We start from the raw sequence: 22,286 nt of genomic DNA on the forward strand, positions 1-22,286 counted from the left end.
TTCCATAATCTTTGAGTTTCTCATAAAAAAATAATTTACTAAAGAGTTAGTTAATAAAAGTAAAATACAGGGATTAGACTAAAACTATCATCTTAACATTGCGGATGTATCCATCTTCCCACTTTAATCACTCAAGTCTGACTCTGGAGAGACAAACTTTAACTCACGTTGAGTTTCAGTGCAACCAGTCTTCATTTATTAGTGACTTTAAAAAATTGTCAACTACTCACCTTCTGCATTGAGAACGTTTTTACCTCCTCACAGTTGCAGGAGTTACTGAAAGGGAGGTTTTTCGCTCCAGGTTTTACTGAGAATTTCTGAGCCTCCTCAGTGATGCGGCGCCCGGTCCCGGAACACCTGCGGGAGTTTTCAGAAAGCCCCTGTGCACGCGCTGCGGTCACTACAGTTCACTGCACTGAGGCAGCAAAACGAGGAGGACTGGCCTGCCACTGACGGGGCTGAATCCAAAGGTGAACCGTTCACAGTAGCATGAAAACTTGAACTATCTCACTGGAGCTTTCAGGGCATGGATAGTTGAAGAAAGAATCACCCAGCACACCCACATTCAAGCACGACGCATCTTCTCCTCATGAACACACGGTGGACACCGGCTGGCTGTCACAGTTCTGTGAACCGTAACTTCGTTCTGGGGGCTAAAAGAAAGCCACCTGCCAGGCTGTAGCTTCAGAACCCTGGGGTCTCAGCCCTCAGCGTCCCACCTCGGTTCACAGCTGATTTGGCCAGGTCACGTCACGCCGGGGTGGGCCTCCACCTCCCACACGGTCTGCCCCCTCCGCAGACCTGCACTCTGTCCTGCCCTTGTTCTGAACCGAGGCGGGACCGTGGGTTTTGTCTCCCGTTGCGGGATCTCTTCTCCAGGTGGCGGCAGGTGAAGTAAAACAACTTGCACTGTGATGAGGAGGGGTGAGTGGTCAACAGCCGCTCCCTTTGGGTCCTGAGTGGAGCTGCACAGGTCGACGCACAGGGCTCTGATCTGACGTGTTCTCAAGAACTAGTCATAGAAAAATACCAGCATCATCTCTTTGGGACTGTTGACAAATATAATTAAAATCTAAAATATTACTAGTACCTAAACAAAATTTTAAGCAAAAACCTTAAGTTACTGTTTTTCATTCACATTAAAACTTTTTATGTATTTATAAAGTCGTACCAGCTTTCCAGGTAGTAGGGATTTGACCACTACACCTGATCTAAAGCTTACTTTGAGGACCTCAAGCACACGCAGGTGTACAGTTCCCTTGGCTTCAGACTAGTGTCGGTCTGTGGCCCTGTCTTTGTTGCTTATTTAACCGTGTGGGCAATGTACTGAACCTGCATCCACATCTATAAAAAGGGGACAAGGTCCCCTCCACTACAAAGGAGGCGCTTAGTCAGTGGTTGTCGGACACCTGCTGTCTTCAGAGGCTTGACTACTTTTGCTGAAAAGCTCAGGTCTACTTAAGAGTCTATAAAGTGCTAGTTTTTATCATCCTGAGAGACCTCTATCTTGGTGGCATTCCCCCAAAACCATTAGCATCCGTGTGCTACAGAAGGATGCTTCAATGCTATGTTAAAGTTGTATGAAAAAAAATGTTTAATTCAACAAGCAATTATTATTGAAGGGTAAGACTGATCCTCTAGTACCATAATGGGTTTAAAATTCAGTCTTTTAAGTTATTTGCTTCTTGAGAGTCAGTGAAATAAAAACATCTGGCAAACTCTTGCCCACAAGGAGTCAAAGTGAACGTAAGCACAGGGTGGCACGCAGGGGAAGGACCGGCTGCTCCCCACGAGAGCTCAGGACGTGCAGCACGAAGCAAACCTGAAACACTGAGGCTCTGCGCAGATGGTAACCTCCTGACTCCACCAATAACAGATAGCAAACTAAAGGAAAGTGTAAGTTTTTCCTTTGAAACCTGAGACACCAAAAGCCTTAAATCACAAATAATCTACTGTAGCTAATGGACAGGGCAGTCAGATTTATTTCAAAACAAAAGCTTTGTTGGGCTGCATCAAATGCAGGAGAAAAGGAGTTCTTGGGCGTGGTTAATTACCAGTGTGCATAACAGTGAGGTATGCCTCAAGCCTTTAAAACGTTAAAAACTGAACTATAACAATACCCATGCAGTACTATTTTTCAGTGCTTCTAATTTTAAAAAAATTAAAGCCTGCACTGGAAATTTACAGTATGGCAGAATTTTGTTTCTCCTTTTGACCCTAATACGTTAACGTACAGATTTTATGACAGGGTCTGTGTTAAAAATCTAAACATTTATCACAAGATTTTAAACATCACTGGGAATCTGAGTTTGGAGGAAACAAAATTGGATAAAAGTACAATGCCCGTGACAGCCAACATTGTATAACTGGGCTGTATGAGGTTGTTTAGAAGGCAAAGGTTAAAAAGACGAGATTTTTAAAAATTACCCCCCGAGTTGATGCGCTGAGTTGAATATAAGTACACGAGATACTAGAGCGAGGGGAAACACTGCAAAAAGGTCATCTATTTACAGAAGAGTGATTTAAAGACATTCTTTACAAACAGATGTAAGAACAGGAATTATCCACTTTTTAAAAACTCTACATTCCAATCCTCCACTATTATAATAATCCACTGAACTGCCTATATCAGGGCAGCCTTTTCCCCTCATTGGACTCTTGAAATAAACTTCCATCATTTCGTCGTCGTCTGTGGCCCAGGCTCTCCTGAAAAGTCTCTGGGCACAAGTCCTAGGAGGGCAGGCTTTTGGCCTGCAATTAAAACTGAAACCACCAGAAACTAGAGCCCCTCCCCCGCCCGGGGGGCCCCGGGACCCCTTCCCGCAGGTCAGTCGCTGTCGGACAGCGTCTCATACTGCGCGGAGAGCAGCGGGGCCGGCTCCCGATCCCAGATCCTGCTCGGCGGGTGAGGGGCGGCGGGGCTGGCGGCGGCGGGCGCACAGGCGGTGGGCGCGGGCGGCGTGCTGCTGAGCATCCGCATGGTCAGGGGGTTGTAGGGGAACTGCGTCGAGCCTGTGGGAGGAGGAGGGGAGGTTATACGCGCTCGGCCTCTGCTCCGGACGGTGGGACCCCCTAATGAGGCTGTGATGGAAGCGGTGTTCGAAGCCGCGCTAACCGAGGCCCTGACGTCGGCTGCTTTCAGACTCCCAGCAGCTCCTCACCTGTTGAGGAGGGCCTGTCCTCCCAGGCCCAGCCTGGCGTCTGCCTGTGGTAATCGCCTTCTGAGTGCACAGAGGAGGCCGAGGAGGGCCGTTCAGCTCCCAAGTAGCCTTGCCCCGGGATAGGAGATTTCGATTTTCTGCTGTTTGACTTGCTGATCAGCTTTGGTTTGCAAACTCCTCCTAAAAGTGAAATAAATTATTACTGCTGATATTTAGTAATTATGTTCTCAACTTTAAAATCTACCAAAATGCTGATGATTATCTAATGCTAAGTGAAGGAAGCAAAATGGTAGCATGAAGAATCCAAATCCTAGGGCCTAATGAAGTAAAAAAGTAATATTTAAAAGAAAGCCAGAATTTACTTATAGCAGCTAAAGTCAAAAAGGGGTATGTCCTCATGCCATAAACTCAGAAACATGTAATGAAGGAACTAGCATTTCTGGAACATCATTTCTTTCTTGGCCTTGGAGCACAGAAACTGCTTAAGGAAATGAAAGCTGCCTGACAAACATCTTAAATCCTCACTTTCTCCTCCCCAACCAGTTTACAGAGGAGGAAGAAAACTGTAGAACAGAAGCCCCTTCAGGGCACTACTGGACCTCAGCAGAGCCTGACAAGTCAAGGTGGCCCTTTCTGCTTCTCCAGGCTGTACAGCTGATGAACTCAGCAGAAGTTCGCAGGAGTGGGAAGCCCCAAGTGGGCTCTAGAACAAAACGTTAAAAAGATCTCAGAGGAGATGAGAGTCCAGGTCACCAGCACTTGTCTTCCTCAGCCCGAGCAGTACAGTTTCGCCCTGCCCCCAGTCCTCCGAGGCATAGAAAAAGGGAACAGGAAGCAACTTTGACCCCTCCAACTATCTGGAAAAAGAAGAAATGCAAATCCTTGATGATAAGGAAGAGACTATAATAAAGAAATGGGTGGGGGCGGGGGCAGGGAAGGTGATTCAAACACTGGAGAAAACTTCAGAATACATGAGGCCAGTTTAAGAAAGAAGCTCAAAGAATAGATAACCAAAATGAAAGGGGCGAAAGGGCTTAGGAAGCAAAAGACAGACAGCAAGGGTCAGAATAGACACGAGGGAAAGGGAATTATTAGTGCAAAGGAAAAATCTTGAGAGACTCGCAGTAAAAGCAACAGGAAAAGATCAAGATGACTAAAATAATTAGAAGGTTAACAGACACAGAGGACAAAGACTACCCGACAAAAAGGTAACTGTTTCTGAAATGGAGGCCCCGAAAAGGAGGAGAAAGTAACTAAGAGGAACATTGCATAGAACGTTTCCCTGAATGCAGAAACCAACCTGAAGGGGCAAACGCCCTCCTGGGATCAGGAGATCTGGTACAGGATGGGGAACACTAACACACGCATGATACATTTATCGAAATCGAGGGAAAAAAAGGATTCTTTGGGCAGAGAGTCACCACCAAAAAAAGGTGGGGGCGCGGGAGACATCTGGTCTTATTTTTTATACAACAATGAATGCCAGAAAAAAACCTAACAGTGTCTACGGGATGTTTTGAGAAAAGTACGTGCTGCGTATTATGACCTGCCAAACCGCCGTCTCAAACATAAAGGCAGCAAGAAGACACTGTCGCGCATGCACCTCAGGATACAGCAGCCTTTTGGAGAAAACGGTGTGAAAACTTTCCCAGAAAGAAACACCATGATAGAAGGATTATGTAACCAGGATAACTGTAATTGTGTAAGTCACCAATACTACAACCTTAAAACACACACACTTAAAATCAGTAAAAATCGGGAGGTTAGAGCAGAGATGGGAGACAGTGGCTCATCTTTTAGAGCAGGAAGTAAATTCATATTGTCCTAAAATTAACATATATATGTAAAAATAAATAACTAAAACCCCTAATCTCGTTTTCTTAACCTTAGTGAGATCGTTTGACCATAACAGGAAAATAAACTAAACTTGAAATGTTGCTGACCTTCAGGTAGTTTTTAAGGTATAAAAGATATTCTCAAAAAAGATTAAGAAGAAAGGTTATATATACATATATAAAGAGTAAAGTCCTGGTTTTTGTGTGCTTGCTTTTAATAGGATGCATAAATTTATCTCATTCCAATAAGCTGTCCTTTTATGTAAACAACACCACTAGCTTTCTAGACGATGTGATCTGGTTTTTTTCTCTTACTCTTTTCTGTGGCTTAAAATTCTTTTATACTGAGCCTGTCATTTTTATTACAATAGTAAGTTACTTTGATTCAAAAGCAGAATATGAAATTGCACTTGTATTACAATTACAGTGTATGTATACAGATAAGGACTAGATGCAAGCAAAAATAAACACTGATATGCTGGAGGGTAACTTTCTGGGTAAAAATTTTCATCCTTTTAAATTTCATATTACTAACATGTCTGAGCAGGTTAAAAAAAAGACTTCGTTTAAGTAACTGAAACCTTCAGAGGTGACTCTGAGCACATAAGTGAAATCTCTTAGTGATCCGTTACAACTTGGGGTATAAATTGGCTTTTTCTTGGGAAAGGCGGCAGAAGAGCACGGAAATGAGCCCTTTACCTGAATGAGGTGACGGGTCCCCTTCCTCTCTCCGGGCCTCACCGCTGGTCACCACCGAGGTGCCGGCGCCACCAGGCACCCCCCCCAGGGGCTGGGGCATGGCGACCCCGTGGTCCTCCACTTTGTCCTCAAAGCTCCCCATGAGCGCCTTCCGGATGATGTCCTCCAGCCCGAGGTTGCTGGCAGGGTCAGCAAAGGAATGACCTCGGGAGCTCACGGAGCCTGCAAAAGACGAGCACGATGCGTCTGCCTGATTCCGAGGGCAGGTCGGGAGACAGGAGCCCCCCCAGGACACGCAGCCCCTGGCAAGGTGCCTACAACACAGAGCCCACACGGAGGCCGGCTAAGTCCAGCGAGCGTAACTCACAGGCAATGTGTTTTTCTTTGTTAAATCAGGCACCCACTTGTGTGAGAGTTACGCGACGACGGCTTTCTTCCCTTTTTAGCTCTTTAATAGTTTTGATTCTCTTTCTTCATTTATCTTTTCAACAAGTACTTACTGAATCTCAACTCATTATTTAACGCCATTGACTCCCTCCCTCCCTCCCTGATTAAATGATGAGCTTTCCTGGAGCAGTTTCCTGTATGCAGTCGGTATTCAATACCTATTTGCTGGACTGACTGCTACTGTACCAGTTTCCTACTGGCAAACAATGTCTTTTGAACCTTACCTGAGGTGGTGACTGCCGGCAGGTTAAAGATCTCAGTTCCTGGCTGAGCAGCTGCTGTATTTAAACAAACATTCAAGTTAACTGAGATGTGATAATCACATACATCGAAAGAGATAAAGTCTCAAAAAAAAAAATCCTGCAATAAAACTAACCTTTTTATTTTCCATGATCTCAACTTTATTTTTCACCCATTAAGTGAAGATAAAGTGAAAGAAATAATTTTTTTTTTTTTTTTAAGAAATCAGAAAGTAAGAAATCAGAACAGGAGTACAATATAGCCCAGGAAGGAAAGGAACTTTTGCAGTGCTGGAGAAACACACAGAGGGAAAAGCTGCCCTCAGAACAGGAACCCAGGCTCACCGGGGAAGAGACGGTGACTCTTAAGAAGACCCTGCGAATATCCGAGTTTGAGATTAGATCCGGGGGAAAGACGCCCCGTTAACGGCATGAACACGACCGCGTGTGTCCCTGCTGTGGTTACCTGGAAACTATTTTTTTGATCCCAGGATGAGAGAAAGATTCTGCCTGTTGGTTCTGTTCATTCCTGCTAACTGTGCACTTTGTCATTTGCTCAGTTTGAATGACAACAGCTGGGACAACCTGGGAGCTACTTGTAAAGCACTGTGCCAGAAATAGAAGGAATCTGGGAACATAAACGGTGTTTTCATCACGTCTTCCAGCTCGATGCTGAGACTTTTAAAGACACAATGTAGGAAGTCAGTCGGTGGCTGTAAACGAGCGGTGTCCCAGGGAAGAATGTGCGGTTTTGGGCAAGACCCCAGAAGGGGGCCTGTCCGTGCAGATGGGGAGCGCACGGGAGCCCAGACGCTGACTCCTGGGGTCAGGGAGCACTGCCCGGGCGGGAGGAGGAAGCTCCAGGAAGACTGCACGGCAGGGACCACGCGGCCCAGGCTCCTCCTTTACAGGTCAGGGAGTGGCAGATGAACTGAACTGGAAATGGCACAGGGTGGAAGGGCCAGCCTGGGAGTTACCACAAAACCTGGGGAATAGGACTCACTCATTTCACAAATACTTACTGAGCGATTATTTGGCTGAGTAATAAAATCACCTTCATATTGATCAAAAATGGTCATATGAAGACAATTTCGTATTCAACCAACGATAACACTAAGATACTGGACTTAAAATACACCCCTTCCTTCACCTGTGGAGCTCACAGGTCAGCGGGGTACTTTCTGAGGCCATCAGGTCAGAATCACCTGGGGAGCTTAGTAAAGTGCCGGTTTCTGAGATTCCTGCAGCCCCGTAGGCACGTGTTTTAACAAGCCCTCCAGGTGACTGTGATGGGTAGTGAAGGTTGAGGGCCCCTGGTGTAAGACAGACGGGCGGACTTACGAGAGGACATGGTAATTACTCAGAAATGAGGGAAACGCAGACAGGCACTCAGGAGCTGTTGAGGCTGACGTGACAGTAGGAGGAAGTAGCATCGGGGTGAAGACCACGGACAGGACCCAGGGAGAGCGATTTGTGGAGCCTCGGGAGGGAACCATGGAGGAGGAGGGGGAGGAACAGAGGTCTGTGTGTGGAGAGCTAGCGTGGGAAGTCATTTTAGACATTTAAGGAGCCAGTAAGACATTCAAGAAGCAATGAGGGCAGCAAAGATCTGTAGGTAGAGCTTAGCACAAAAAGCTGAACTCCAGATACAAGTTTGGGAGTTTTCAGCACACAGTGCAAACCGCTAGAGTGGATGAAATGACTCAGAATACAGTGCAAGGGGAGAAACTGGAAAACCAGCATCCAAGGGCCAGGCAAAGCAAGACCTAGCTTCTAAGGAGACACAAGAAATGGTCAAAGAAGTGGGGGGGAAAACAGGAGAAAGCAGTACCTGAAAGCCAAGAGAAGAAAGTATTTCTGGAAGAGGGAAGTGGGTCACTAATGTCAACAGCGGCAGAGAGATCAGATAAAGTACGTTTTAAAGCATTAAGTTTTTTGCAGAGTAAAGGCACTGATGTCCTCGGTGGGAGCCCTGAGGTGAAGTGAAGCTGTCTTGGTTGGCCAGGGCTTGGATTTCTCAGTTCTACTTCCTGGTGAGAACCCAATGTGCCTGGGGTCCCACAAGCCCACTGGTTCCTTAGTACAACCCCTTAATTGTACCTTTCCACAATCAGAAATCCCAAACTAAAGCAAATTCTGTTAGTACTTGCCTTACGACCTTAATAAAATTTATCTTCTGTTACAGTTAGATACTTGTTTCATTATACATTTTCACAGAGTAGAGACCACCTGTCATTCTAAAAGCACCCAACAGAGCACCCCGCTCGATAAATGACTATCGAATGAATGAATGACCGAGCTGCTGCCTAAGGACAATGGAAAACATTAGAAGAGAGAAGAAAACTATAAAGTAGGCTTCTTCAATTCATACATGGCATTTTCCTACCAAGAAGAATTTCTTCCCGAAGAAGAAGAAAGAAAGAATATCTGTAAGCCTGAGGGCAACTCTGGTCAGCCTTCTGAAGTATTTCTTTTAGATGGTTTGTTGCCATTTAAAAAGTGCATCTAGTCACCAAGAGCTAGAGTAACTACGCAAACAACAAGTGACACTGCGCTCCTCTTTTTTCTCTGGGACATTTGGCCTTTATTAATCACAAAGTGTCACAGATCCAAACACACCTCCACCTGGCAGTTGATAGCAGGTAGCCCAGAAATAAAAGATTGTAGGAGGCCTGGATTCTACAGGGCATCCCACACAGCTTCTGCATCACTGGACACACGTGAGGAAAGGACCACGAGTAAGCCTGGGTGATGGCACGAGTGCTGAAAACAGCGGGCACGTGCATATCCACCCTAAGGAAAGGCTTGGATGCCCCAGAGCTCTATCCCAGTGTACATTTACCAGCGGCCTGGGTGAGGATCCGAGCGCAGAACTACTGGAAGCATGGACTCCGGAGCCGGAATTCCTGAGTCTGAACCACAGCCCAAGTCACTAGTTATGTAACTTGCAACAGTTACGAAACCCGAGTCTCAGCTTCCTCATCTACAAAGCGGAGGTGAGTCCAGCACGTGGTGTGTAGGCTTTGTCATGAAGACGACAGGAGTCTATACACGTGCCCGCTTAGAACGGTGCCTGGAGCCCAGCAGTGCTGCCCGTGAAGCTCCGGCGGCTGCCGCTCCTCACGCTGGCACCGTCCCAGCTGGCGGGTTTAGCAGATTCGCACGCCGCCCACAAAGACACCGGCAGCGCAGAAAAGGAGCCAGCACAGAGGGCCTCGTCCCATGCTCGGCGCGGGGCACACAGAAGGACAGCCAGCGGAGGCTCAAGGGCAGCTCATCTCAGGAGGCCTGCTATCTGTACCGACATTAAGTGCATTGGAACTTAACAGCACATAGGTTGTCAAAAAACCCTAATATGACCCCAGACCCCCTTAAAATGATGAATGTGGTGTGGGTCCTACCACAGTACTCAGAACCTACTGAAAGGCTAAGCCGAATAAAGCATTTTTCGTGAAGAACACTTGGGATGGCAGGAATGCTCGGAACCAGGCCACCTGACGGACAACCACTGAATCTGGGGTGCGTGTAAAGAAAAGACTGGAAGGGCACGACCTGTCTGCAGACAGCTGAGACGGCCCGCACGGAGGAAACTCAGACCAGGGCAGTAAACACTGGAGGGCTATTCCCGCCCCACATGAGAAACAAACGTCCTAGACCCGGCACTTGTTCCAAGAGAAAATGGAGGGCTGCGGAAAGAGGCAAGTGCCTGCTCCCTAACAGGAAATCCTCTCGTGCCCACAGACATTTGGGAAGGAGCTTCAGGATCCGCTGTGCTTGGACAGATGCCTGTAAGAGCCTTCGAACTCAAGGATTACACGAGAGGCAACACTGGAGATACCATTATTAATGCATATTTTATTGGGGGTTCATGAAAGAAATCCCACTTACCCATATCAGAGTCACCTCCACCAGAGGAGTTCAACTTACGAAAGATCTCCTGCTTCTTTGATTTAACCATGGGTGAGGTGTTTTCCAGCTTGGTGAAGAATGAAGGCAAGTAGCTTATACTCCCTGGTGATCGGGAATCATTCCTGTCACGGACAGTTACGTGTGTTACCATCGTGCACTCCTACCCCGCCCATGCTAGTACCAGTCCCAGAGTCCCTCCCCGTCTGTCTGTGCTGACAGCCTAAGGACAGTGTGTGACCAAAAGCCAGTGAGGACATCACATCTGAGGACCCAAAGATGACATCAGAAAATGAGGACTGGAATAGACATAATCTAGAACCAAGATTCCTAACAAAGAGTGAATGGACATTAATGGGAACGCTCGTCACGGTTCTGTCTGCTCAACAGCACAGGCACTGATGTATTTAGGGTTACTATGTAAGCTGGGAACTATTTTACTAGCAGAATTACTTTGAAGTACAATAAAATTGTAACTACTAGCACACCTGCCTATAAAATGTGAGCAAGCACTCACACCTAAGCAACAATTAGACTTGAACAGAATAGCTACAATGTAGAAAAAAATTACCTATTTATTAGAATCTTTTCAAGCCTGCAACCAGATGAGCTGAGTTTCACATAAAGACTTCCGTTCATATTTCATCGGCAGCTTCCTATACTAACACATTTAGAAAAACAAGTTTCCTCTACCAGTGCAGGACTACCCAGGATCTAACTAGTGCCAGAGACAGTAACAGAGAACATATGGAAAGGTGCTGATAATTTAATCTGGTCCATCACTCAAACATGAGAACACCTACTGTATCCAAGGAAGACAAAGAAAAATGACTAAGACGTGGTCTCTGTCCTCAGAAAACTCACAAGCTTAGGGGAAAACATGTAAACGTATAATTAAATTTAACATCATTCCCTTTCCAAAAATGGATTTCGTCCTCATTTCCTTGAAAGGCACCAACCTCTATTTGGTTGCCTATTAGTATATACAATAAGTAAATAACTATGACACATTGTTAAGAAATGCACCAACGGTTTGGAGTGAGACAGACCTTGGTCTAAAGCTGGACGCCCTCTCACTTTATTTGATCACCAGCAAATCAGAGCATCAGGGGAAGGTGTTCCACACCAAGAAAACAGCACGAGTTCAGATGAGAGAAGTCAGGGCACAGGGAGGGAAGCATGAGGGCAGAGCGGCAAGCGGGGTGAGGAGCGTGCACCTGCCCACAGAGAAGTTCAGTGCCACGCTCGTGACCGAGTAAGTGCTCGAGTCCACCTGAGCTCTAGACAGATCGCTGGTGGAAGTGGACCAGGCAGGGGCGAAGTCAAAGGCGTCTAAACCAAATGGGAATAAGAATCTAATAATTCCTAGGGTTGGGTTAGGGTCAGAAACTGCGAAGAGAACACACAGCAAGCAGCCCAGCCCAGGGGCTCACTGTGACCCCCCCTTCCGCTCACAGCCTAGACGCCGGGTGCCCGGCAAGCACTCAAGTGGGGTTCAGCGACCACACAGACAGAAAGCTTTTAGAAATAAGATCTAGGACGACTTAACTTCAAGAAGAATAATGAACAGTTATGTTCTATGACCTATTTAAATATTACAATTTTTTCATTAAAATCCACTGGCATTAGGTCACTAGGAAAACAGAAACAGAACGATCCTCCTGACACATGACCCGGAAGAGGGAAAACGCGCTGACTTCAGGAAAACGAAAGGCATGCAGCGCGCGCACAGGCACCTCTGCTCCGCGGGCTCGGCTCCGCGCTGGGCCAGGAGCAGCACGCTGTCCTGTTTCTCGTGCACGACCGGAACCTGGGGTGGGGAGATGGGCTCGTAGGGCTCGCTAGAGACGTGACTCCTCTCTGGGGACTTTCCAGGCCTGATACTGGAACATACAAAACATTAGACAGTCTTCCCAGGGCTCACCTGCGGCTTACCCTGAACAGGAACTGGTTACCTCGTTACTTCAGTCATTTCAAGGACCAGAAGTTGGCAATACGTATCAGAAAAAAGTGGCCTCATATACTCACTCTGTACCTAGTTATTTTGAAAAAGTCTGTTACTGTTGCTTCGTCCAGGCACACGGGAGTCGCATGACAGACGGTGCCGGGGACGGGCCGCAGCCCGAGCGCTGTGGGGAGGTCACTGCCCAGCACCGGACCCCTCCTGCCCCTGGCCAGCTACTCCGCTGAGCCCTCCAGGGTCTTGTTGCTGATTTCGAGCCAGGACCTACCAGGTTACTTCCCCATTAAGTTAAAAGACAAAGGATTTGAGCGCCACGCTGACACCTGCAATTTAATGTTTTTCCTCTGGACACCATGTTGTAAGGATGGTGTGAGATAAACACTCTTTGGGCCCAAAAAAGTTTTTGGCTTAGTGACTGTACATATTAAAAGCCATCTGTGACCTTTAATATCTGCTTTTATTACTATTATAGATAAGTATAATTATATATATGTATTATCTGTCATTTCTTTCCCTGACCTCACCCCATCCAATTCTTAGAGGTGGCCATTTTTGACCATTTTTCTTTTAGTTCTTTGGTGGTCACCTCTAAATCATCTAAATAATCACTCTTATACCTTTCTGGATGTATCAGAACTTGAAACAGTATCTATCAGTTTCCTTCCATGAAAGATGAAGAGCTTGACTACCTTCTCTATGTCGTTGGCCATTTTATTTTAATCTGTAGTTTGTCTACTTTAACTGTACACGTAGCATACTCAGCCATTTTTATGTGATTTACAGCATTTACATTCTGTTCTAAAACTCTAGAAAAACTCCTCTGTGTTTCGCTCATAGATTGAAAGATCAGTTAATGGTGTTTTACAACACTATGGATTTTGTAAACATTTTAAACTGTAAAACCAGGTAATCCGACTAAAACCAATGAAAGAAATGTAACATTCCTCATTCAAATGTACAGGTGTAGTGATGCAGAAATTACAAGTGAAAAAGTCAAAAGGATTCTTATCAAAAATGCCATCAACTGCTCAAAATCTACGTAGTACTTCGTATCAAGAATGTACCATGGGGCTTCCCTGGTGGCGCAGCGGTTGAGAATCTGCCTGCCAATGCAGGAGACACGGGTTCGAGCCCTGGTCTGGGAAGATCCCACATGCCGCGGAGCAACTAAGCGCGTGAGCCACAACTACTGAGCCTGCGCGTCTGGAGCCTGTGCCCCGCAACAAGAGAGGCCGCGACAGTGAAAGGCCCACGCACCGCGATGAAGAGTGGCCCCCGCTCGCCGCAACTAGAGAAAGCCCTCGCACAGAAACGAAGACCCAACAGAGCCAAAAATAAATAAATAAATAAATAAAAATAAAAAATAAAACAAGAATGTACCATGAATGACTCTGCTATACCTTTCTGTTCTTCTTTGATAACAAGTTCTCTTGTTTTTTTTGTTTTTTGTTAAAAGAGAATGGGTTTTCATCTTATCCTTAAGATCAACCAGCTTCTTGAAATGATTATGTCATTTGAGATTTGTTTCAAAACAACCCGGTCTGAGGGTAGGGCAAGTGGGGATAAAATGAAACAAACTGGTCCTGTGCTGACGGTCTTAAAGGTGGGCGATGGATGCACGGTGGCATCTTGCACTGTCCTCTCTACTTCTGTGTGTTCAAAAAGTCCCACAATAAAGTTGTTGTTTCTTCCCAAATGAGCACATTCAGCTTCTTAAATACGTTATTCTTCCTCCCTATGTTCTCTGCTAACTTGGGGGGTGTCGGAAGGCAGACCGGAGAACCACCTCTGCTGCAAACTGAATTGTGGCTTCCGCTGCTCTGGGTCATCTACCCCGCTGTGTGTCTTCCAGATCTTTGCAGAATCTTTGACCTGCTGACACCCCAGTCTTGTCCTCAGCATTTTTATGAACTTCATGAAAGTTCATGCTGCTCTACATCAACTCACATGCCCCAACACTTAGTCTACTACCTTGAACGAACAGCCCTGCGTCCATTTTAAACTTCCAAATGCAGAGCACTGGGGGAGAAGACATGCTCTTTACCAAGTAGCCCTGCATATAAACGTGTTTCCTCTCGTGGTGCCTCTCTTGGCCTCACTTTCATTATTTAATGTCAGCTTCCTAAACATCTGAACATTCTTAGGATTCTGAAGAACCAGGCAAAGTGTCCCGACATTACCACCAAACCACACATTCTTCCTAACTGTCTTTGCAAACCCACAGAGTAGAGCAATCAACTTGTGAATACATAATAAAAAGGTATAGGACCAAACTGCCCAGTAGACATTCCAAGAATAATATACAGAGGAAAAGCCTTCATTTACACTTTCCAGGGAATGAAGGTAAAATAACTTTAGGTATAAGAAATGAATCTCCTAACTTGGAGATACAAACTGCTTTACTGTTGGGAAATTTACATATGGCTTAAAATAAAGACCATACCTTCCCCTGGATTTGTCCACAAGATTTTCTGGAGAGACCCTTGAACCTGGTCTTTGATGGTGAAGAGACTGAGACTGGGATTCTGGGCTGTAACGGTTTGATGTTTTAGTCCTCACGGGTGTAGACACCAAAGCAGACGGTGAATTTTGGAATGTAGAAGTGGGAGGCTGCTGGGGAGGCTGTGAGGGAACTTGATTTCTAGCAAAATCTTGCGTGATGATTTGCTGTGCGTGAGAGAAGAAGGAATTAGAGCCATTGAGTACTTTCAAAAAAGCGTAGCGTAAAAAATCTAGACAACTTTATTGTGATTCTACGTGAAATGTGCCTCCTACATGATCTTTCTTAAAAAACAAAACAAAACAAAACTAGTAAGAAGAGTGAGAAACTTACACAGATGTGATCAGCAAGTGTGATGAGTCGGTGTGTCCTGGGCACCTGCCCCACCCCCTCGGCCTGTGAAGACGGGGGCGGCGGCGGCGGCTGCGGGGAGGGCGACTCCGGCTGCGGCCGATAGTGGTGCAGCGGTCCTTCGTACTGCCTGCAGGCTTCGTCTAACGGGGACAGACAGATGTCTTACTCCAGGGAGGCCCGCCTTTCACTCATGAGCAAAGATTAAACATAACGCAGAGAAACACATGGAAGGGAATTCATATCTTAATTTTGAAGAAAAAATATTTATTCACCGAGAGAAATCAGAAGACTAGCAAACAAAACTAATATCAACTATTATCATTAAAATATACACAAAAAAGTCATCAATAATGGCTTAAAACCCGTTTTCCGTTAGAGCAGTTTTAAAAGTTTTACATGCTTCTAGACTCATACAAGATTACTCTCAAACAAAACGAGCTATTTCTTAACGTGCTCTGGACAGGCAAGGAGAAGGAAGCGTGAAAACACGCAAAGACCCACTTTCTGCCTGGCTCGCCTTCACGACCTCCGGCTGGTAGGCCTGCAGCCTCTCGGGGGGCGGCGCGGGGGAGCTGGCAGGGCTTATCACCTCAATGGCATCGCCAGGTGTTTCATACCGGTGAGAAGATACTTGAAGAAAAGAAAAGACTCTATTTTAAAACTAATCCTATGAAAAGTCTCAGAAGTCCAAGCTCTTCAAACCTATTTGCAAATTTTCGGTTTTTACTCTGAGAAATGTTCAATGGCACCTCAGGTCAATGGGGAAAAAATCAAACAAAAAAACGGGGTCAATGCATGGTGTCAAAGGTCAGTAGGCGCTTCCTCAGACTCCTAATCCTGGCAGGGTACGGAGTTTCCTGAAAGTCTGTGGGCTCTAAGACCTTTAGGTGAGGCAGAACAGAAACAGAGCTTGACGTTCTCCTGGGGGCTGGAAAAGAAAATCACCAGGAAACTCATCAGAAGGGATTAAACCCACGAGAGAGCAGATGTCAACAGTCCACTGTTGCCAGTCGTTTCCATTCTGTGGGGCAGTCAGCTCTTGTTTACCAGGACGACTTTAAAGCTGTAGGTTAAGTAACATCACACAATGATTTTCTCAAATCACTGAGTACTGCTGACAAAAATTACTCCCATTTTTTAGCACCACGTTACACTGTAAAGATGAACAGAAATGGTAGGGAATGTCTTCAAGGAAGCAAAGTCACTCCGCTGGGTTAGCAGAAAGGGAGGATGCACACGCCAGGGAAGGGCCCTTCTACGATGCGGTTCCCAAGGAAACTGAGCGTCTACGCAGTGGGGGTCCAGGTCCTTTTCTCAGTCCTGCCGTGGCCTGAGAGCCGAGAACGGGGGTGCCGGGGGGCTGTGACCTCCTGCTCAGGAACCGTCTGACTCGCGAGTGCTGTGTGCACCTTTGAGTGCACTGAAGCACCTGAGGAAACGGTCAGAGGCCCAAAGGGCGTAGGACCCTGGCCAGACCAGCAAGCGTGGCCAGGCGATGATGGGTCCTGGACGCAGGCAGAAGGTGGGAATGAACGCTGCTACTAGACCACCACCCACTCCTCCAACCTCATCTCAACAGCCCTCTCCTGCCCCCCACCAGGCCACGGAAGCTGCAGTAACCTGGGTCTAGTACACTCAGGACAGAAACCTGGTAACTGGGGTGGAAACTGTCTTTGGAGAACTAACGTAAGTCACTGTACTCAAAGTAACTGACACCGCTTTGCAGCAGCGGGTATCCGTCACTGTTCACGCGCCAGCCCCCCAGTCTGCCCCCCACACCCAACGCACAGTCACGGGAGGCCTGGCACCACTCCGGGACCTCACTGCTCCTGACGCCTGAGGCAGGGCCGGGGGCTCTGGCGAGCAGACACTGGAGGGCGCGCTGGTACCTGTGAAGAGCCTGTGGGCTCACGCAAGGAACTGACTCAGTGGCGAAAAGATAAACACTCACAAAAGCAGCCAGACTCTCTGCTCTCAGACGTTCTGCGACGCAAACTGGAAAGAAGTGTTGTCGGGTGATGAGCGAGCATTCGATAGGCCCCAGGTCGGGTCACCAGATGCGTGCGGGTGACTTCCCTCCAAAAGGCCTAGTCACAGAACTAGGGACCTTCCAAATTTTCTGCATGGATAATACCTATTGGGCTGATCTTCACAGTCCAGGCTAAAGGATGCCTTTCATTTACACAACAGGCTACCAAGCTGCCCCCCACTTGTCTCCAAGAACCTCAGCAATGGGGTATTTACCCAAATAGGTTACGACTAGGCGTGGAACTAACTAAACTAAACAGAACGATGCATCGCATGCGGGTGCACAGCGACCACAAGTCACTGTCTCCGACTCGACTCAGTTCATTACTGGAAATGAGAGGTTACTACGTATGGTTAAATTACTTCAGTATTAATGGATACTCGTTTAAATACTGGCCTGTTCCTTCAGGAATTCTATATAGAATTCAGGCTATAGTTAAAAATAAATTTAAAGTAACTCTTCTAGCATTTTACTGTAGATTTGTGAATTCTTACACCTAACAGGGTAGATATCAAAGTGACTAACCAGACTTGGTCAAAATCCAACTTGCAAGAAATGCCAATTACCAATAATAATAATTACCAACAAGGTGGTCTCGCTTTTTAAAAAACCTGTATCCTAGAAAAAGAATACTAGAGGCTTTGGGGTATCGGCCTAAATACTGAACCACATCCCAGGAAACGTTTCTTGAGGAATGAGGCCTCGGTAGCGCCGCGCTTGATGACACATCCATCACCTTCCAGAACCTGAAGATGTTAGCGAGCTCCGCCTCTATCTCCCTTCCAACCTTATCTCCACAAAGGGCATGGCTTCTCATGGAAAACACCTTGACAGGTTACTTAAGACACTCTGATATTTAAAGAGTCATAAGAGCAGAAGAGACACTTTGCACCCGTAACCCACAAAACCTTTCCATTACATTTACTACCAAGATTAGAATTTCTTTACACCGTATGGTTCTGCTTTCCCTAAAGAATCAAGTAATTCCGTACTCGGTACCACAGTGCGAGGTCGGGTTGAGATACATACAGCTACCGGAAGAGTCTGAACTCTGGGAGCCACGTTCCCTTGCATCCTTGTCCGAGGCAATTTGCCGGGTGATGATCACGTCTATGAAGTTAGCTGCGGTAATGGTAGTCTTCCCTCGGGTCCTTAGCTCTTCCTCATATCTGGATTTTGGAGGAGGCCCTTTCTCTTTCCCAGCCTCAGAGTAAACTACTGCAGAATGAGGCTGGGGCTTGCCACTCGGCAGGGCTGAAGAAGTGTACAGACACTGACCGGGTCTCTTCTCCGCCTCCAGGCTTTTCTGCTCTAGCTGCTGTTCACTAACTGCTGCTGACCTGCTCCTCAAATTTTCTTCTAACCTGGCAGCTTCATGCTTACTCTCTTTTGTTTTGGACACGTCCATCTGGGGAGCAGACGCTGCGGCGTCCACGAGAGCAGCCAGGGCGTCCGCAGCAGTATTGTAACGGGAGGCCGGCAGGCCCTGGCTGATGGAAGGGCCCCCAGCAGGCAGCGGCCTGAAAATAAAACCAAACCAGAGGTCTGTGAAGGGGAGACGCTCCCAGGGGGAAGGGGGTGGGGGAGGAAGGGAGGGAGGGGTGTGTGTTTGTGTGTGTGTGTGTGTGTGTGCGTGCGTGTGTGTGTGTGCGTGTGTGTGTGCGTGCGTGCGTGCGTGTGTGTGTGTGTGTGTGTGTGTGGTGGGGCGGGGGGTGGGGGGCACGACGGACGGACTGCAACAAACACAGCGTGCAGCAGGAGGAAACATCACTCTCCTTAAACTACTGCAGTCACAGATTTAAAGGCGTGTGTGCAGAAGACGGGGATTTTTGGTCCAAATGTACACAGAGACCTACATGATCCGTAGCTGTGCGCTCGGGTCCAAAGGTGTGATCACACTGGTTCCGTTGGTTCCCTGGAAAACGCTGGGTCTCTGCTGCAGCAGGGTCTCCTGAGCTCTGACTGAAGGAGACGGAGAGCGAACGTAGCCGTGGCTGCTGGGCCGGCCGGGCTGTTCCGAGCCTGCAGGGCAGAGGCACAAAGAAACAAGCCATAAGGAAGAGGCTGGACGGCAGCACTGGGGGATCGTTGCCTTCCTCATATTCCTAAATAGGAGAAAGGAAAACAAGGGAAGAAACTTGCTACCCTGCTTTCTGGCCTTTCTAGAAATAAATTCTATAAGAGTTTTCCAATAAAGATGCAATAAAACCACACTAGTAACTTGAAACAAAATCATCAGCTACCATTTACTGTCATTTCCATTTTGGTGACAAGTTTCTATCTTGAATCCAAAGAGAAATAAAAATAACACCAATAATGAAGCACTAATACAAATCAGGTACGTTCGTTTCTCAGATTTTTCCTCAAACTCTGGCATGTTTCTCATTTCCAAAATCAAGTTTGCAACAACTCTCTAAGTATCGTAATGCAAGTAATGCACACGTGCTGCAGCAGGGCCTGAGACCGCCCCCCACCCACAGCTCTGTGGCCCCCTCCGCCGGGCCGAGGCTCTGCCACAGCAAAGCCCCCTCACTCACGGGGTCTCAGGTTCCCCCTCATCACCCTCTCCCCCACCTCCTGGGGTTCTCGGCCTCACCCTGACCTTCCCACTTGAGCCAGCAGCTCTAGCAAACACCCCTGTCTTCACTTCGGAGCAGGCGCCTAGCACAGCCTTCTGAGCAATTTTCTCCCTTCTGACCTCACACTGGTACTGAGTGCCCTACAGGGCACATTCCTAGAAGTGGGGTTACTATTTCCGTTCTTCCATCTCTGAAGAAGCTATCCCTGTCTACACTGCCACTGACAATGTGTAAGAATCAGTGTTTCTTCACACACCTCAACACAGGATATTTATCAACCTTTCAAATGTCTGATGGAGAAAAATGGTATTTTATTGACTTAAATGTGCATGTTATTCATCAGTGGGATCACAAGCATTTTTAAGATACAGTTCCTAAAAAAATTATGTATAAGTTCTACTTGGCTTTCTTTAATTAAATCAATTCCCGTGGTTTCTATACAATCAACATATAATCAATATTATGGTGCTACCTCATGATTCATTAAAGCATCTCCTATGGTCAGACACTTAGTGATTCTTTAAATTATACACAGACAACAAGTTACATCTAAACGTACTTAGGCTTTGCAACCATTGACTCGTTTGAGGTAAATCCCCAGGAATGGTAAGAGGAAGTCAGAGGTGACTGCTGGCCTCGGCCCCCTCCTCAATCCAGGGGGTCTGTCGGCTGTGGCCACGGGAATGTGACACCCTCTGCTTCTGTACCAACCTCTCAGGCGGGTCTCTGGCCCCCTCTGCCCCCACCCACCTCTAGCAGCCCTCCCAGAAACATCTCGGGACAGACCTGCTCCTCCATGCACACCTGCCCCCCTGATATCTTGTTCAAGCCAGACTCTCCACTCTCAGTCACCATCTCCGTGCTCTGTCTGTTCTCCTAAGTACTGATCTGAGTATCTGACAACATGGACATGATCAATGGTTTGATTTCACAGACTATAAAATGACAACTACGCCATGGATAAGAACACACCTTCCAAAGACACGTCACATTAGCTACGGCCAAAACAATCACTATCACTCTGCTTTCACTAATCCTGCTCTATCTGAAGCGCAGACCAATATTGTTTCTCACCTCTTCCTCACCCCCCACATCCAGTGATTGTGAAGTCCTTCTGATTGACCTTAACAATATTCATCCAAGCACCTCCCTTCTGGCCATTCCCAGTGTCAACCTAGCTCAGGAGACACGGGGACGACACACATGGTCTCACTGTCCTCGTGGCACCAGCCCACGCCCGCCTCCCGGGTCCTAACCCATCTCAAGCTGCTCCCGTGCAAATGCCCCTCTGACCACGTCACCTGCCTCCTGCACTGGACCGTAATTCAAACCGTCACACAACCTTCTAACCATGCTGTCCATTCTTCCTTTACCGCCAGCTCAACAACACACCCGTCTTCACTCGTCTCCCGTGAGCCTTCGCCTGGGCTACTTTCGGCTTCAATGAGCCCTGTGTCCAGTCTTTGCAGACCCAACTGCTGGGGCCAAATGCACACAGCACCGTCATCGTGGAAACGCCACTTCCTCTGCACCACTCCAGCCCACACAGCACCTCCACTTAAGTGCCTTCACCGCCTTCTGCCTGATAACTCTTGGTCGCGAGATCGCGCCGGCGCCCCCTGCTGCACGAGCACGAGGCCCGAGGCCCGAGGCCCCCCGCCCACCTGGCCGCAGGTAGAGGTCCGAGGAGGCTGCGGCGAGGCGCTCCCGCTCCTTCTCCCGCTCCCGCTCTCTTTCAGCGTTTGCCGCAGCAGCGAGGTGTGTCGAGTGTCCTGGAAAACACACAAACCTGCAACTTGAGGACACAACGTCAACGTACAGGTGCGTCAGACAAGTTTTACATTCTCAAGTGACTGAAAGATTTTCAGAAAGTTCCAAAGCTGAGCTGTAGGAAGTGTGTTTTATTAAGAGTCTCAGGTGACTTCGGAGCATAACACAAGCTCCCAAGATCTCTCCCGAGTATCTAGGGACAGACGGCGCAGAGGAACGATAACTAATATTAAATGGAAAACTGCAGACCAAATGCGGGAAAAGGACCCCAAACACCTCCAAGGGCTCTGCTGCCAGCACATGAGCACGTCGCTCACACCAGCAAGGGGTGAGCGCAGACCCACCTGGAGACATGGACGCAGAGTTGTACGGCCGGGGAGGGAAGGTGACCTGTGTTCCAGGAATGTAAGTGATTCTGTCCATGGGAGGAGTGCTTGTTCCCCCTGGATGAGGCACTAAAATTGCTGGGGGCATATTGGTCAGGTCAATGATTCCTGTTCAAAAGAAATACAACAAAATTATGTTTTATTTGTTATTCTAAAGATACAGAACTATACCTGGCTTTTTAATTTTGTTTATCTCTAAAACCCCATGATAATTTGCATACAGTAAGACCATCTCCATCTAGAGAAGGATATGAAGTACTGCAGCCCACACCAGCACCCAAAGACGTGGACAGAGGAAAGAGGGAGGGAGACTGGTGAGACCATGGCTTCAAACCCCGGGCACACTGGTCTGGTTTCAATATCTCAGTACTGCCAAAACAGCCCACCTCGATGGATCACTTTGTTTGCCTTCCTGGGC

The 22,286-nt window shown here is 47.3% G+C and overlaps 1 protein-coding gene across 15 annotated transcripts in view; it reads right to left on the minus strand.

Annotated features, from left to right (window-relative positions):
- Positions 1–62: 62 nt before the first annotated feature.
- The window catches only part of NCOR1 (nuclear receptor corepressor 1), a 147,772-nt gene continuing 125,548 nt past the window's right edge, over positions 63–22,286 (minus strand). For 11 of the 15 annotated variants that reach the window (XM_057535226.1, XM_057535236.1, XM_057535231.1 and 8 more), the window contains 13 exons: positions 21,827–21,976; positions 21,377–21,484; positions 18,990–19,155; positions 18,163–18,653; positions 15,606–15,734; positions 15,084–15,244; positions 14,694–14,917; positions 12,024–12,170; positions 10,270–10,412; positions 6,367–6,420; positions 5,696–5,917; positions 3,162–3,341; positions 1,960–3,012 (listed from right to left, as the gene is read on the minus strand). In XM_057535226.1, coding sequence (XP_057391209.1) covers positions 2,828–3,012; positions 3,162–3,341; positions 5,696–5,917; positions 6,367–6,420; positions 10,270–10,412; positions 12,024–12,170; positions 14,694–14,917; positions 15,084–15,244; positions 15,606–15,734; positions 18,163–18,653; positions 18,990–19,155; positions 21,377–21,484; positions 21,827–21,976 — 2,360 coding nt within the window. In that variant the 3' untranslated portion in view covers positions 1,960–2,827. Of the gene's footprint in view, positions 1,013–1,959; positions 3,013–3,161; positions 3,342–5,695; positions 5,918–6,366; positions 6,421–10,269; positions 10,413–12,023; positions 12,171–14,693; positions 14,918–15,083; positions 15,245–15,605; positions 15,735–18,162; positions 18,654–18,989; positions 19,156–21,376; positions 21,485–21,826; positions 21,977–22,286 lie in introns of those variants that run through there. The other 4 variants (XM_057535239.1, XM_057535238.1, XM_057535237.1 and 1 more) reach the window with 3 other exon arrangements.

This window comes from Balaenoptera acutorostrata, chromosome 20 (genome assembly GCF_949987535.1).
Source record: "Balaenoptera acutorostrata chromosome 20, mBalAcu1.1, whole genome shotgun sequence".
Lineage (NCBI taxonomy): Eukaryota > Metazoa > Chordata > Mammalia > Artiodactyla > Balaenopteridae > Balaenoptera > Balaenoptera acutorostrata.